General features: G+C 34.5%; 1 protein-coding gene across 1 annotated transcript in view; it reads left to right on the forward strand.

The window, feature by feature from the left end:
• Positions 1–561: 561 nt before the first annotated feature.
• Positions 562–13,028, forward strand: part of LOC107699276 (endothelial PAS domain-containing protein 1-like) — a 26,678-nt gene continuing 14,211 nt past the window's right edge. The window contains exons 1-6 of the mRNA XM_016500488.1: positions 562–569; positions 808–998; positions 5,839–5,990; positions 7,245–7,329; positions 10,735–10,847; positions 10,933–11,135. Coding sequence (XP_016355974.1) covers positions 562–569; positions 808–998; positions 5,839–5,990; positions 7,245–7,329; positions 10,735–10,847; positions 10,933–11,135 — 752 coding nt within the window. The remainder of the gene's footprint in view (positions 570–807; positions 999–5,838; positions 5,991–7,244; positions 7,330–10,734; positions 10,848–10,932; positions 11,136–13,028) is intronic.

The following is a 13,028-nucleotide window of genomic DNA, read 5'->3' on the forward strand; positions in this document are numbered from 1 at the left end:
CATATATTAGATTATTACATTTTAAATACATGCAAAAGTTTGGACATCAAAGCATCGAAAAAAATGATTGATTTCAGCTTTAGTGCACTCTATTTTTGAGACAAAATATTATAGATTTTCAATAAACCTGGCATTAAATCTACCGTTTATCAGTCAAATAATGATCATATTATCTACATTAGCCATCATTTTAATATTTGTGCATCCCTAGTTATGAAGACATTGACATGCTTTTCTTTCACTATGTGGTCAAACTCAGGATATCTGTGTGTGTGTGTGTGTGTGTGTGTGTGTGTGTACGTGTGTGCGTGTGCGTGCGTGTGTGTGTGGGGATTGATTCGCACCTGCCGGACACTGGCTCTTCTCCACTGGCTCAGTTTTTGGGCCTGATGTCTGAATCTGCAAGAGTGACTCGAGTTGAATAAGAGAATAAGAAAGACTGTTAAGGGCACAAAGAGACTGTTATTCTCTGAAACCTCATGAGAAATGGGTTGAGCATGTCTGTGTTTGTAGACAGCATGAGAAAATATCAGAGTGAGTGTCACAAAACTTGTCAACAGCATGTCAAGGTCAGCTGAAAAGCGACAGTTAGTTATTATGGGTGAATCTCCAAAAAAAAAAAAAAAAAAGGTCTTTACAAGCTTTTCTTTGCCATTTTGTCCTCCGAATTATTTTTTTTTCATCTGTGGAGGTATCTGCATGTTGCACAATACAATTTCACTATTTTCTTAGATTTTATACACACAAGAAATATTGTTATATGTTAACATATATGTTAATATGTTTCCCTGTTGTTGTGTGTTGTAGGTGCAGCTCAGAGCGGCGTAAGGAGAAATCTCGAGACGCGGCGCGCTGCAGGCGCAGTAAGGAGACGGAGGTGTTTTATGAAGTGGCCCGCCAGCTGCCTCTCCCACACAGCATCAGCTCACATCTGGATAAAGCCTCCATCATGAGACTGGCCATCAGCTACCTGCGGACACGCAAACTCCTCACCTCAGGTACACACTCCCTCATCCACATGTGAACTGGCCTGGGTATAGGGCTGCACGATAAAAATATTTGTGCATCCCTAGTTATGAAGACATTGACATGCTTTTCTTTCACTATGTGGTCAAACTCATACAAACAAGTGGATAAATACTAATTAATTAATTAAATTATTATTATTATCATTTAATATTATTATTATTATTATTGGACATTATAGTATTGATTTGGCATTGACAAAACCTATTGATTTTAGTTTTAATAGGCATTACATTTAGTACATTTTTAATATCTGCCATTTATCAGTTAGCAGCCAAAACATGAAAATAATGATAATTGTATCTGTTTCAGCCATAATTTTAATATTTGTGCATCAATAGTCCAAACAAACAAACAAATAAATAAATAAAGTTGTTGTTGTTGCTGTTATTATTATTGTTATTATTGGACATTATAGTATTGATTTGGCAATTTGGCACTGACAAAACCTATTGATTTTAGTTTTAATGCACATTACATTTTGACTCCTGTGTTAGTACAACATCACAAACCATGCGACTCTACTTGACGTCACGTCAAAGAAAGAGCCGTGTGGCAAATACGCACTCAGCTGGTAATCAGATTCTAAAGCTCTAGTTTGATCTCTTATCTGGGTTCACTGTCATTAGCACTGCACTGTTATGAGGAAATGTTTTAGTCGTGATGTCAGACTGCATTAAAGTTGTAAACAAACTGTTGTATTATACAAATGAGGAGGCGCTTTATGTAAGGACATAATTGCGTTAGTGAATATTGGACCTGCTGCAACGATGTCTGGGTTAATTATGTTTAGCTGTAGGTGCTAATATAACAAATCAAAGACGGCATGTGACGAATACAACAATTTAATGAAAACCTACAGAGTACGTTTAATAATGGATACGGCAAGCTTCAAGAGATATGAATGTGTGTGAGTGTTAAAGGGACGGTTCACGTAAAAGTGATTTGAGTGTTATTATTTCCTTCCCTCATGTTTTTCTGGACAATTATGGTTTGCTTGCTTTCATGGAAAGCAAAAGGAGAAGTTTAGCATAATGTTGACAATGCTCTTTTCTCCTGGATTGTGATTCAGGCTGTATAATGCACATAAAAGCAACATAAAAGTATCATAAAGTAGTCCATAAAAATTGTGCCATTGTTATATTAGTATCATTGATATACTTTTTCTTAATATTTTGAATTAGATTTTCCTTTTATATTTTCTGTTTTACTGTAATTTTAGTTAGTATAAGTAATTTTGCTTTGTTTATATAGTTTTTTTTTTTTTGCTTTTATTTATTAGTTTTAGTCTTTTGCACTTCAGGTTAAACTAAATGAAAATGTGAATGTGAGTTGTTGTTTTTTTTTCTTCCTAAATATTTTATTTATTTTAAAATTTTTCAAGTAATGATTAATTTTATTTATTTATATATTCATTAATTGATTTATTTAATAAAAATATTTTTATTTAGATTTATTTAGTTACATTTATTTAGTTAATAAAAATAAAAAATAAAAAATAATAATTTAATTCTGAATTTATTGCTGAAAATATTTCCCTCCACTATAGCATTCAAATCTCATGAAAACATTATGCAAAATATTCTCTTTTGTGAAAATCATATTGGGTTTGGATGACATGAGGGTGAGTATATGATGACCGAATGCTCCGCTCCAGATCTTGTGAAAGTTTCTTAGACCAGAGCAGGTACTCAGGGGATGTGAGTACGTTCGTATTGTGTGTGTCTTTATTATAAAATTAGAATCTCCGGAAGCTGGACAAAGGAGCCCCTGCATTCGACATTCCATTTTGTGTTTGCACAGACACTAAAGAGGACAGGGAACACAATTAGTACGCAGTCAGAATGCAGAATCGACCTCAGTTCGGAGCAATTGAAAGACTTCGAACAGTTCAAATGTTCATGTTCATGCTACATGCAGAAATGGAAAGAGGGAGGGAGGGAGGGGAAAGAGACATTGAAAAGCAGCCCTGTCAGTATGAGATGGCACATCAGATAGTGTTATCAGCAGGTCTGTGAGTTGTGTGCTGGAAGCATGATTGGTGCTTTCTTTAAGGCTGGCGCTCTCCATCTCAGGCCAGCCAAAACACAGGCCAACCCTGGCGCCACACATCCATCCCTCCTCCTCCTCCTCCTCCCGCCATCACCCTACTCATGCTGAGGGTGCATGGGAAACACCTTTTACATAAGATCCCCAGTCCCTATGCACTGATGCTTACAACTGATTCGCTCTTTTCGTTCATGGGCGGCTCAAAAAATATGTTATGAAATAATCTATGTAATCTTGTTGAAATCAATGACTCACCACTCCTGCTGCTGCTAGAATTATGATACTTTACAGACTCAAAACATGATGGTTTCCTGTCATTGTGGACTGTATGTCATTTTAAGCGTGAAAACTATATGCAGAGAGAGTTGTGGGCATGTTTATCAGTAAGAAGCTCCAAGATACCATTTCCTCCAGTTCATTCTGTTCAGAGTTCAGAGATCAGAGGTCTGTAGATGTACAGTGGGTACGGATTCAGACCAGTTTCTGTAAGCTTTTGGTTTTGTTTTGGTTTTGTTTTGTGTTACGTTTTGTTTTGGTTTCGTTTGTTTTTTATTTTGTTTAGTGTTTTTTTTTATACATTTTGTTTTGGGTTGTGTTTTGTTTTTGGGTCTAATTGTGTTTTGTTTTCTGCTATTTTGTGTGTGTGTTATGTGTTTTGTTTTGTTTTGTTTTGTGTGTGTTTCGAGTTTTTTTGTGTTTTGTTTATTTATTGTGTTTGGGTTATGTGTGTGTTGTGTTGTGTGTTTGTTTTTTGGGGGGGTCATTTTATTTATTTATTTTATTTTTTGTGTGTGTGTTTTTTGTTTGCTTATTGTGTTTATGTATTTTGTTTTGGGTTGTGTTTTGTGTTTGGGTCATTTGTGTTGTTTTGTTTGTTTGTTTTTATGTATTTGTTTTCAGGATGTATTCATAAAATTGTGCGTCATTGTTATTTAGTATCATTGATATATTATAGTTTTTCTTAATATTTTGAATTATATTTTAGTTTTATATTTTCTGTTTTGACTGTAATTTTAGTTAGTATAATTAATTTTGTTTTGTCTATATGTTTTTTTTTTTTGCTTTTATTTATTAGTTTTAGTTATTTTAGCACTTAAGGTTCAACTAAATGAAAATGTGAAGTGTTTTTTTATATTTTATTTTATTTCATTTTACATTTATTTTATTTCAAGTCATGATTTGTATTTATTTATATATTCATTTTATTTTGTGTATGTGTGTTTGTTTATTGTGTTTATGTATTTTGTTTTGGGTTGTTTTGTGCTTGGGTCATTTTGTTTTGGGTGTTGTGTTTTTTTATTTTTTTTAGTGTTTATATAAATGTTTTTTTGTGTGTTATGTCTTGTGGGTTTTTGTTTGTTTTTAAAGTGTTTTGTTTTGGATTGTGCTTTTAGCTTTTTTTTGTTTGTTTTGTTTTTCTGTTGTGTTGTGTTTTTAGTTTGTTTGTTTTTGTTTCATTTTGCTTTACATTATTAACAACACCCATTACCTTTAGCACATATTATGTAAAGCAAAACATCCTGTAATCTTGATGGGCAAAAATGTTGCCAGATGTTCTGTATGACCTTGAGATATCAGTAGTCAGTATCAATGTTTCTAGCCCAGGTGATCATATGCGCTTGTAGACGCATGTCTATCAGCAGCAGATGAATTCAGATTAGTAGACTTCTCTTCCAGATGATCAATTTCTGAAACCCAAAATGTGGGTGCAGTTTTGTTTCATCTCAGAATAAAAGCCGCAGGGCAAAAATCCTTCAAAGACGTAACTCTAATTCTCCTGGGGCCGCAGTCTCTAGGCTCGGCCCAAATCCAGCCCTGGGCTCTCAATGGGCCTTGAGAAAGTTTCTTATCTGGAGGAAGCACACTGGAGCAATCACAGGCTTCCGATCCCCCAGCGTGGAGCCGCTCTGTTCTCCATGTCTTGTCCAGTCCACCTCCCTCTTGAAGCTCTGCCAGATATACTGCAGGACTCGACCAAATTCTGGCACCCCATCCATATTTCAGTGGTGGTATCACCAACCGAGTGGGAATTTTGGTTTTTCCAAATGCTCACTTGACTTAATCAACTATTTGTTTTATTGTGCAATCAGTTATATATTACCATGTATAATATATACAGCAGGGTCTACTAGTTAGCAATGCAGTTCTTTCTTTGACTTGATTTATAAATTTCTTGCCTATTTTGTCATTTTCGAGTTGTAAAATAAAATAATTATATATATATATATATATTTACTACTTTAAAATCTTTTGTACCCCACTGTATTATTTAATGCTTTATGTATCAGAAGTCGAACATGCATGCATTAAAGAGTGTGCTACCTATATACTGTATCTTTACATTGCCTTGCATAAGTTTATGTATTTTTCCAAAAGAGCATGTGATCTTCAGAGAAGCATGACCACAAATATTGGCCTTTTCCCATACGTTTCTCACAGATGTGGGTTTTCCACATAACAGCTGGCGTTTGTCTCTTTAAATTGAAAGACTGCACAGATTTAGTGCCGTCAAACAGCAGGGCATTGTGGGTGTCTGTGTGTCATTATATGTGGGTATTTGGTTTGTGTGTGTGTGTGGAGCTGAGGGCAGTGATAGAAGGGAGGTCAGTGTTGTTGGGAGGGTTCGGAGTAGCAGGATGAAGTTGCTGTTGTTTATTTTGGACATCCGCCAAGGAATTAAGAGTCAGAACAAGACTAGCGAGTGTGCGCACACTCACATGCACAAATGCATTCTCAAACTCTCGTGTTTGTGCCCCATTGCAGCCTGTGCTACTGCCACAGAGACGACAGACGTAGACAGACTGATGGACAGTTGGTATCTGAAGTCACTGGGCGGTTTCATTAGCGTGGTAACATCAGACGGAGACATAATCTTCTTGTCAGAGAACATCAACAAATTCCTGGGTCTCACACAGGTGAGTACGAACACGGGCCCAGTAACGTACGCAGTGAAATGAATCACTATCCAGACAGATACTCTCACCTTTAGTCCTGTTATTATTAGCTTTTTGTCTGTTCAGCATTCGTTTCCTCTGGGTTCACTTAATCATATGCAGACGAGATGCCATTATTAACCACAGCACAAGCCCGTTTCCTTCAAGCACTGTATGGGAGGAAGGATGTGTCACTTTTTTTTGTACCCTTGCAGAAGCTCTTGGACTTATCTCATGCCCGCCAATTGCTTCCTTACACATGGCTGCTGTTTTGTAGAACTGTGGCCCGTTATCTATTTATTATCTGATAAATTGCTATTATGATAAAGATTAAAGATCAATAGCCTTTGTGAATCACAAGAACATGTCCAGGTCACATTTTACAAAAAAAAAAAAAAAAGTGCATTTACGGAATGCTAAATATCCTCAATAATGTAAAATAAGTAGTGGTATATTATATAAAAAAGTGGCAGCATTATGATGGCATTAAATATGGTAGCATAAAATTATGGTAGCATTTGCTGTATTACAGTAATAGGAATTAAATGAGGACCTTGAAAAAGAGAATCACAAGAAACATTAAGATATTGGGAATTTTGGGGGAAATGGTTATGAAAATAATCTAAATCGTTTCTTAATCATCATGGTTCTAAAACAGGATTCGTTTTCTTTATGCAAAATATAATTCATCTTATATACACTATTATTCAAACATTTGGGGTCGGTAAACATTTTTTAATACTTGAAGGAAGTCTCTTATGCTCACCAAGGCTGCATGAAAAAGTAAATTATCACAATCTAACATAACTGTTTTCTATTTTAATATATTGTAAATTTTCATTTATTTCTGGGATTTATTCAGTGTCACATGATGCTGTTTTACTGCTCAAGAAATGCTATTATTATTATATTGTTTATGAAGTACTGTGAAGAAACTATATATGATCCTTTCTTAAAGATTCGTTGAAGAATGCAAAGTTTAAATAAGCAGCTTTTATTTGAAATAGAAATCTTTTGTAACATTAGAAAAGTCTTTACTGTCACTTCTGATCAATTTAATGCATTCTTGCTAAATAAAAGTATTAATTTCTTTCAAAACAAAAACCTAAAGATCCCAAAGCTTTGAATGGTAGTGTAATATACTGTAATGACAGATTGCATGAGATTCACCTGTTCTGAAAAACGGATAGTTTCACATATAATGCAGTGACAGCAGCTGCATGTCTTTCTCTGTAGGTGGAACTCACAGGGCACAGCATCTTTGATTTCACTCACCCCTGTGACCACGAGGAGATCCGCGATAACCTCAGCCTCAAAGCCGGTATGTCACTTCAGTGTATTCAGCTTCAAATCCTGCTATATGTAGACAAAGCGTGTGAGAATGCCAGAGAACAGCCTAGAGAAAACAGAGGAATCTGTTATATTGCTCTGATGTTTTCAAAGGAAAATCTGCATGTAATCAGCTGAATGACCGCACTATGACGAGCATGATCGCACTAACATTGAGTGCATGTACGTGAATTGCAAGTTTCAATGCAAACTCTGAATTGCCTACAAAAAGCATGTGAAAGCATTTAACATTCAAAACTTGGTTGGTGTAAAATTCACTTCACGTGCTTTCTTATGGGCTTTTTTCTTATGAAGATGAATTGGACTGTAGTGGTTTTAGCCATAGAGAAAGAGGAGCTGGAGGCTCTCAAGAAACGTTCTTATCGCTTCTGCAAACAGACTTTCAGAAATACCAAAACAAGTATGTAAGGCCTAATGTAAAGAAAACACATGGCTTCGTAGGAGAGGATTGGTTATTTGAAGAAATAACAATCATGCCTTGAAAAACATGCACCCATAGCCCCTTCCCCTTTTATTCTGTGTCTCCTTTATTTGACCTTGACACTTTCAGACCGCTCTTTGCATGCCTCTTATAACCTCTCACCTCTTAAGGCCAAGTTTCATTGTGCTATTTCAGGTGGTTGCCTCCTTCACTGTAATAAAACGAGCTGTTGAGAGGGTCAGGTGGTCACCTGTGTCGTGTGTCCAAAAGAAGACACCGCTCGCATAATGCACTTTATTGGGAATTGTTACATATTCATTTGATTGCATTTTAAAACATTAATTAACATAGTAATGTTTATTTAATAACCACCGTTTTTGATGATAAATTTGTATTAAATCATAAATCTGGAAAAATTGTAAATTAAGACAGCGCAAAATTTCTGGAAAAACAAAGAAAACGTTTCAGTTTTTTTTTAATTATTAACCTTTAATTATATTCATTGAAACAGACTCCAGATAAATTCAAAAGCATAATTTTGGAAAAAATTAAATGGATTTTAGAGGGCCCTATAAATGTCATTTTTCTTTAATAATTTGTTGTTAAATTGTATATGTTTAATTATTTCAATTATTTAGACATGCTTTTTGATGACTGAAATTTAAATGAAACCATTAAAATGGAATCCCCCAAAAAATTACAACAGAAAAGAATGGAATCTACAAAAAAAAAAAAACTAACTAATAACTTTTTTTATTATTATTATTTAATTATTTAAGATTTTAAATTATTTTAAATACATAAATAAATAAAAGTGATTTCATAAGGCCCTAAAAAAATAGTTTTTCTTCAGATTGTATTAAATTGTTGTTAAATTGTATACATTTTTTGCTTTTTGATGACTAAAATTTAAATTAAACCATTATAATGGAATCAAAAATGGTAATAAAATAAAATAAAACACTTAGAAAAGGGGGGGGGGGCTGTTAAGGTAAGGTTTACCCAAAAATGAAAATTGATCCTCATTTACTCAACCTCATGTCGTTTCAATCCTGAATGAGTTTCTTTCTTCTGTGGAACACAAACTGTTCTTTGAACGCTTGTCACTTCTGTGCAAAACATGAGGGAAAGCCTAATGGCAAACTGTTCGCTAAGAACAAGACATGCATTAACTGTTCAAACAGTCATATTTTACTTCAGCTTGTAATTCTGCTTGGTTTTAGCTTACACATTTATTTTTATAAAAGTGATCATATCGAAAGCTGAAAGTGCTGTAAGATCTTTTGGAATTTGATAAGCAAAGAAAAAATATTTGTGTTGAGTTTAGGCTTCCGTTTGCACGGAAGGAGAATGCTAGGAATGTTTTCCTGGGATTTTTGGCCCATGTCTAAACTGAAGATAAACATGCACCCATAGCCCCTTCCCCTTTTATTCTGTGTCTCCTTTATTTGACCTTGACACTTTCAGACTGCTCTTTGCATGCCTCTTATAACCTCTCACCTCTTAAGGCCAAGTTTCATTGTGCTATTTCAGGTGGTTGCCTCCTTCACTGTAATAAAACGAGCTGTTGAGAGGGTCAGGTGGTCACCTGTGTCGTGTGTCCAAAAGAAGACACCGCTCGCATAATGCACTTTATTGGGAATTGTTACATATTCATTTGATTGCATTTTAAAACATTAATTAACATAGTAATGTTTATTTAATAACCACCGTTTTTGATGATAAATTTGTATTAAATCATAAATCTGGAAAAATTGTAAATTAAGACAGCGCAAAATTTCTGGAAAAACAAAGAAAACGTTTCAGTTTTTTTTTAATTATTAACCTTTAATTATATTCATTGAAACAGACTCCAGATAAATTCAAAAGCATAATTTTGGAAAAAATTAAATGGATTTTAGAGGGCCCTATAAATGTCATTTTTCTTTAATAATTTGTTGTTAAATTGTATATGTTTACTTATTTCAATTATTTAGACATGCTTTTTGATGACTGAAATGTAAATGAAACCATTAAAATGGAATCCCCCAAAAAATTACAACAGAAAAGAATGGAATCTACAAAAAAAAAAAAACTAACTACTAACATTTTTTATTATTATTATTTAATTATTTAAGATTTTAAATTATTTTAAATACATAAATAAATAAAAGTGATTTCATAAGGCCCTAAAAAAATAGTTTTTCTTCAGATTGTATTAAATTGTTGTTAAATTGTATACATTTTTTGCTTTTTGATGACTAAAATTTAAATTAAACCATTATAATGGAATCAAAAATGGTAATAAAATAAAATAAAACACTTAGAAAAGGGGGGGGGGGCTGTTAAGGTAAGGTTTACCCAAAAATGAAAATTGATCCTCATTTACTCAACCTCATGTCGTTTCAATCCTGAATGAGTTTCTTTCTTCTGTGGAACACAAACTGTTCTTTGAACGCTTGTCACTTCTGTGCAAAACATGAGGGAAAGCCTAATGGCAAACTGTTCGCTAAGAACAAGACATGCATTAACTGTTCAAACAGTCATATTTTACTTCAGCTTGTAATTCTGCTTGGTTTTAGCTTACACATTTATTTTTATAAAAGTGATCATATCGAAAGCTGAAAGTGCTGTAAGATCTTTTGGAATTTGATAAGCAAAGAAAAAATATTTGTGTTGAGTTTAGGCTTCCGTTTGCACGGAAGGAGAATGCTAGGAATGTTTTCCTGGGATTTTTGGCCCATGTCTAAACTGAAGATGCTATTTACGTTTCTCTGTGTTGTGTGTTGTGTGTTGTGTGTTGTGTGTTGTGTGTTGTGTGTTGTGTGTTGTGTGTTGTGTGTTGTGTGTTGTGTGTTGTGTGTTGTGTGTTGTGTGTTGTGTGTTGTGTGTTGTGTGTTGTGTGTTGTGTGTTGTGTGTTGTGTGTTGTGTGTCTGTGTCTGTGTCTGTGTCTGTGTGTCTGTGTTAATCTGCAGGCATGGGAAAGAAAGGCAAGGAGCTGAGCACAGAGAGGGATTTCTTCATGAGAATGAAATGTACAGTCACAAATCGCGGGCGCACCGTCAACCTCAAGTCAGCCAGCTGGAAGGTGAATAGGTTCTCTTTACCATAAGCACTGACCTGGAGTCAGACGTCGGTCATGCGGCTAATAAAGGTGCCGGTTGTTCTTTCAGGTGCTGCACTGCACAGGGCACCTGAAGGTGTGTAACGGCTGTCCCGCACGAGTGCTGTGTGGATTTAAAGAGCCGCCGCTCTCCTGTGTGGTCATGATGTGTGAGCCCATCGCCCATCCATCAAACATCGACACGCCGCTCGACAGCAAGACCTTCCTGAGTCGCCACAGCATGGACATGAAGTTTACTTACTGTGATGACAGGTACAAACCCACGTTCAGGAGTAAGTGTGCAGCATAAGAATTGTATTGTCAGTTGTGACTCATTAACATTGATCCTGTTGACAATTCTGATGCTAGACCATCAATAGAGGATAGTCATCAAATAATAAAATAAGATAAAACTGAATATAAGCATTTTCTTTTCAGTTTATGAGGTTTACCATATTTGAAACTCTGTATGTTTAATCAATTAAAATCCCTGTTTTGTGTGATTTTATTTTGTATAAATGAACATTAAATAATCAAAATGATTAAAAGTAAGCAAAATATACATTTATTAGTTTATTAATATAAAATAAAGATGACAAATAAAATGGCAAATAAAATAAAACATTTTTAAAGTTCTACCACAACATTTTTAACATTTAACTAAATAAATAAATAATAAATGAATAAACAAACTCTCTCTCTTTCTCTCTTTCTCTCTCTCTCTCTGTATAGATAGATAGATAGATATAGACAGACAGATAGATAGATAGACAGACAGATAGACAGACAGATAGATTATTATTTATATTATTTTATATTTATATATTATTATATTATTTTTTATTTATATTTTAGTTTCATTTTTAGTCATTTTACTTCGACCTAAACTTATTTTATTTCAATTAGTTGCCAAGACAACATTTAAATAAAAATGTTTATATATATTTTATTTTATTTCAGCTTTATTTCAATTAAAAAAAAAAACTTAAAGGCTTAGTTAGCAATAACAACACTGGTAGTAGGAAGAAAATGTCTTTAAAGCAAATGAGTCAAAATATAAAGGTCAGCAGCAGCAGGGTGAATATGTGAATGGGCACTACTTGAAATGACACTTAATTGGGTAAATGAAATGTGGTTGACACTCCGTGCCCAAACAAGCAGTGGCGTAGTGGAAATGAGTGACTCCCAGTGGCATCATTAAACCATCGTTTACACCGTAACATTTCCTCTTGTCTCCTCTGACAAAGAACTCGCTGTTCTCCACACAGTACACACACGGTTCAAAGTGTTCACCGTCATGTTTTCTGTGATTAATGTCTCCACCCAATAATCTCCACACCAGACCACAGCTCTAAACCTGCTTCCCTGCTAATGAAGTTAGAGAATTTACAGCACAGTGTTTAACAAACACCAGAGATTCAGAATAACATACTTATTCTATATTAGTATCTGAATAATATATACATTGAATGTAAAATATATTTAATATAAAATTCATATGAAATATGATAATTAAAAAATTGTGAGAACCACTCCAAACACTTTTTTTTTTAAGGTAACGATGTTTTTAATGTTAAATTAACTGATAATAGATATCAGAAATATAGTGTCATGTCATTGACCTGCATACATGGATAATGGCTGGTTTTTCGTTGAAGCCTGCATGAGGAACTGGAAAAAAAGGGAAAAACATTACATTAAAGATCAGATGAGACATGTTTAATGGACGTAATGATTGCTAAAATGCTGTCCTCAGTAGATGTTGAAAGCGTGCCCTGCTTTCTACAAGAGACTTATGTCACCTTGCAGAATAAGAGAAAAGTAGGGTCATTTAATGTATTCCAGCTCCCATCCAATGGTAATTATGGTCATTATTGTGATGTCAGCTCACACAGATTCAGAGAAGATTGGTCTGAATCATGATTATTTAATTTTTGGAGCAGAGCGTCTATGGAAAGATCTAAGATGGGGTCCAAGGCCTTCATTAAACAACCTCTGTGTATTTCAGAATTGCATTTGCTTAGTTTTTCTCATTGATTTTTCTCATTTCTCAGTTTTTCTCATTTTTCTCAAAAAACAAACAAAAACAAAACACTGCCTTTTGATCGGTGCAGACTTTGCTCAGCCATTGGCTCAGATCCACCCCAGCCCCTATACTGTGTGTGT

This window comes from Sinocyclocheilus anshuiensis, unplaced genomic scaffold, assembly GCF_001515605.1.
Source record: "Sinocyclocheilus anshuiensis isolate Anshui unplaced genomic scaffold, SAMN03320099.WGS_v1.1 scaffold450, whole genome shotgun sequence".
NCBI classification, from domain to species: Eukaryota; Metazoa; Chordata; class Actinopteri; order Cypriniformes; family Cyprinidae; genus Sinocyclocheilus; species Sinocyclocheilus anshuiensis.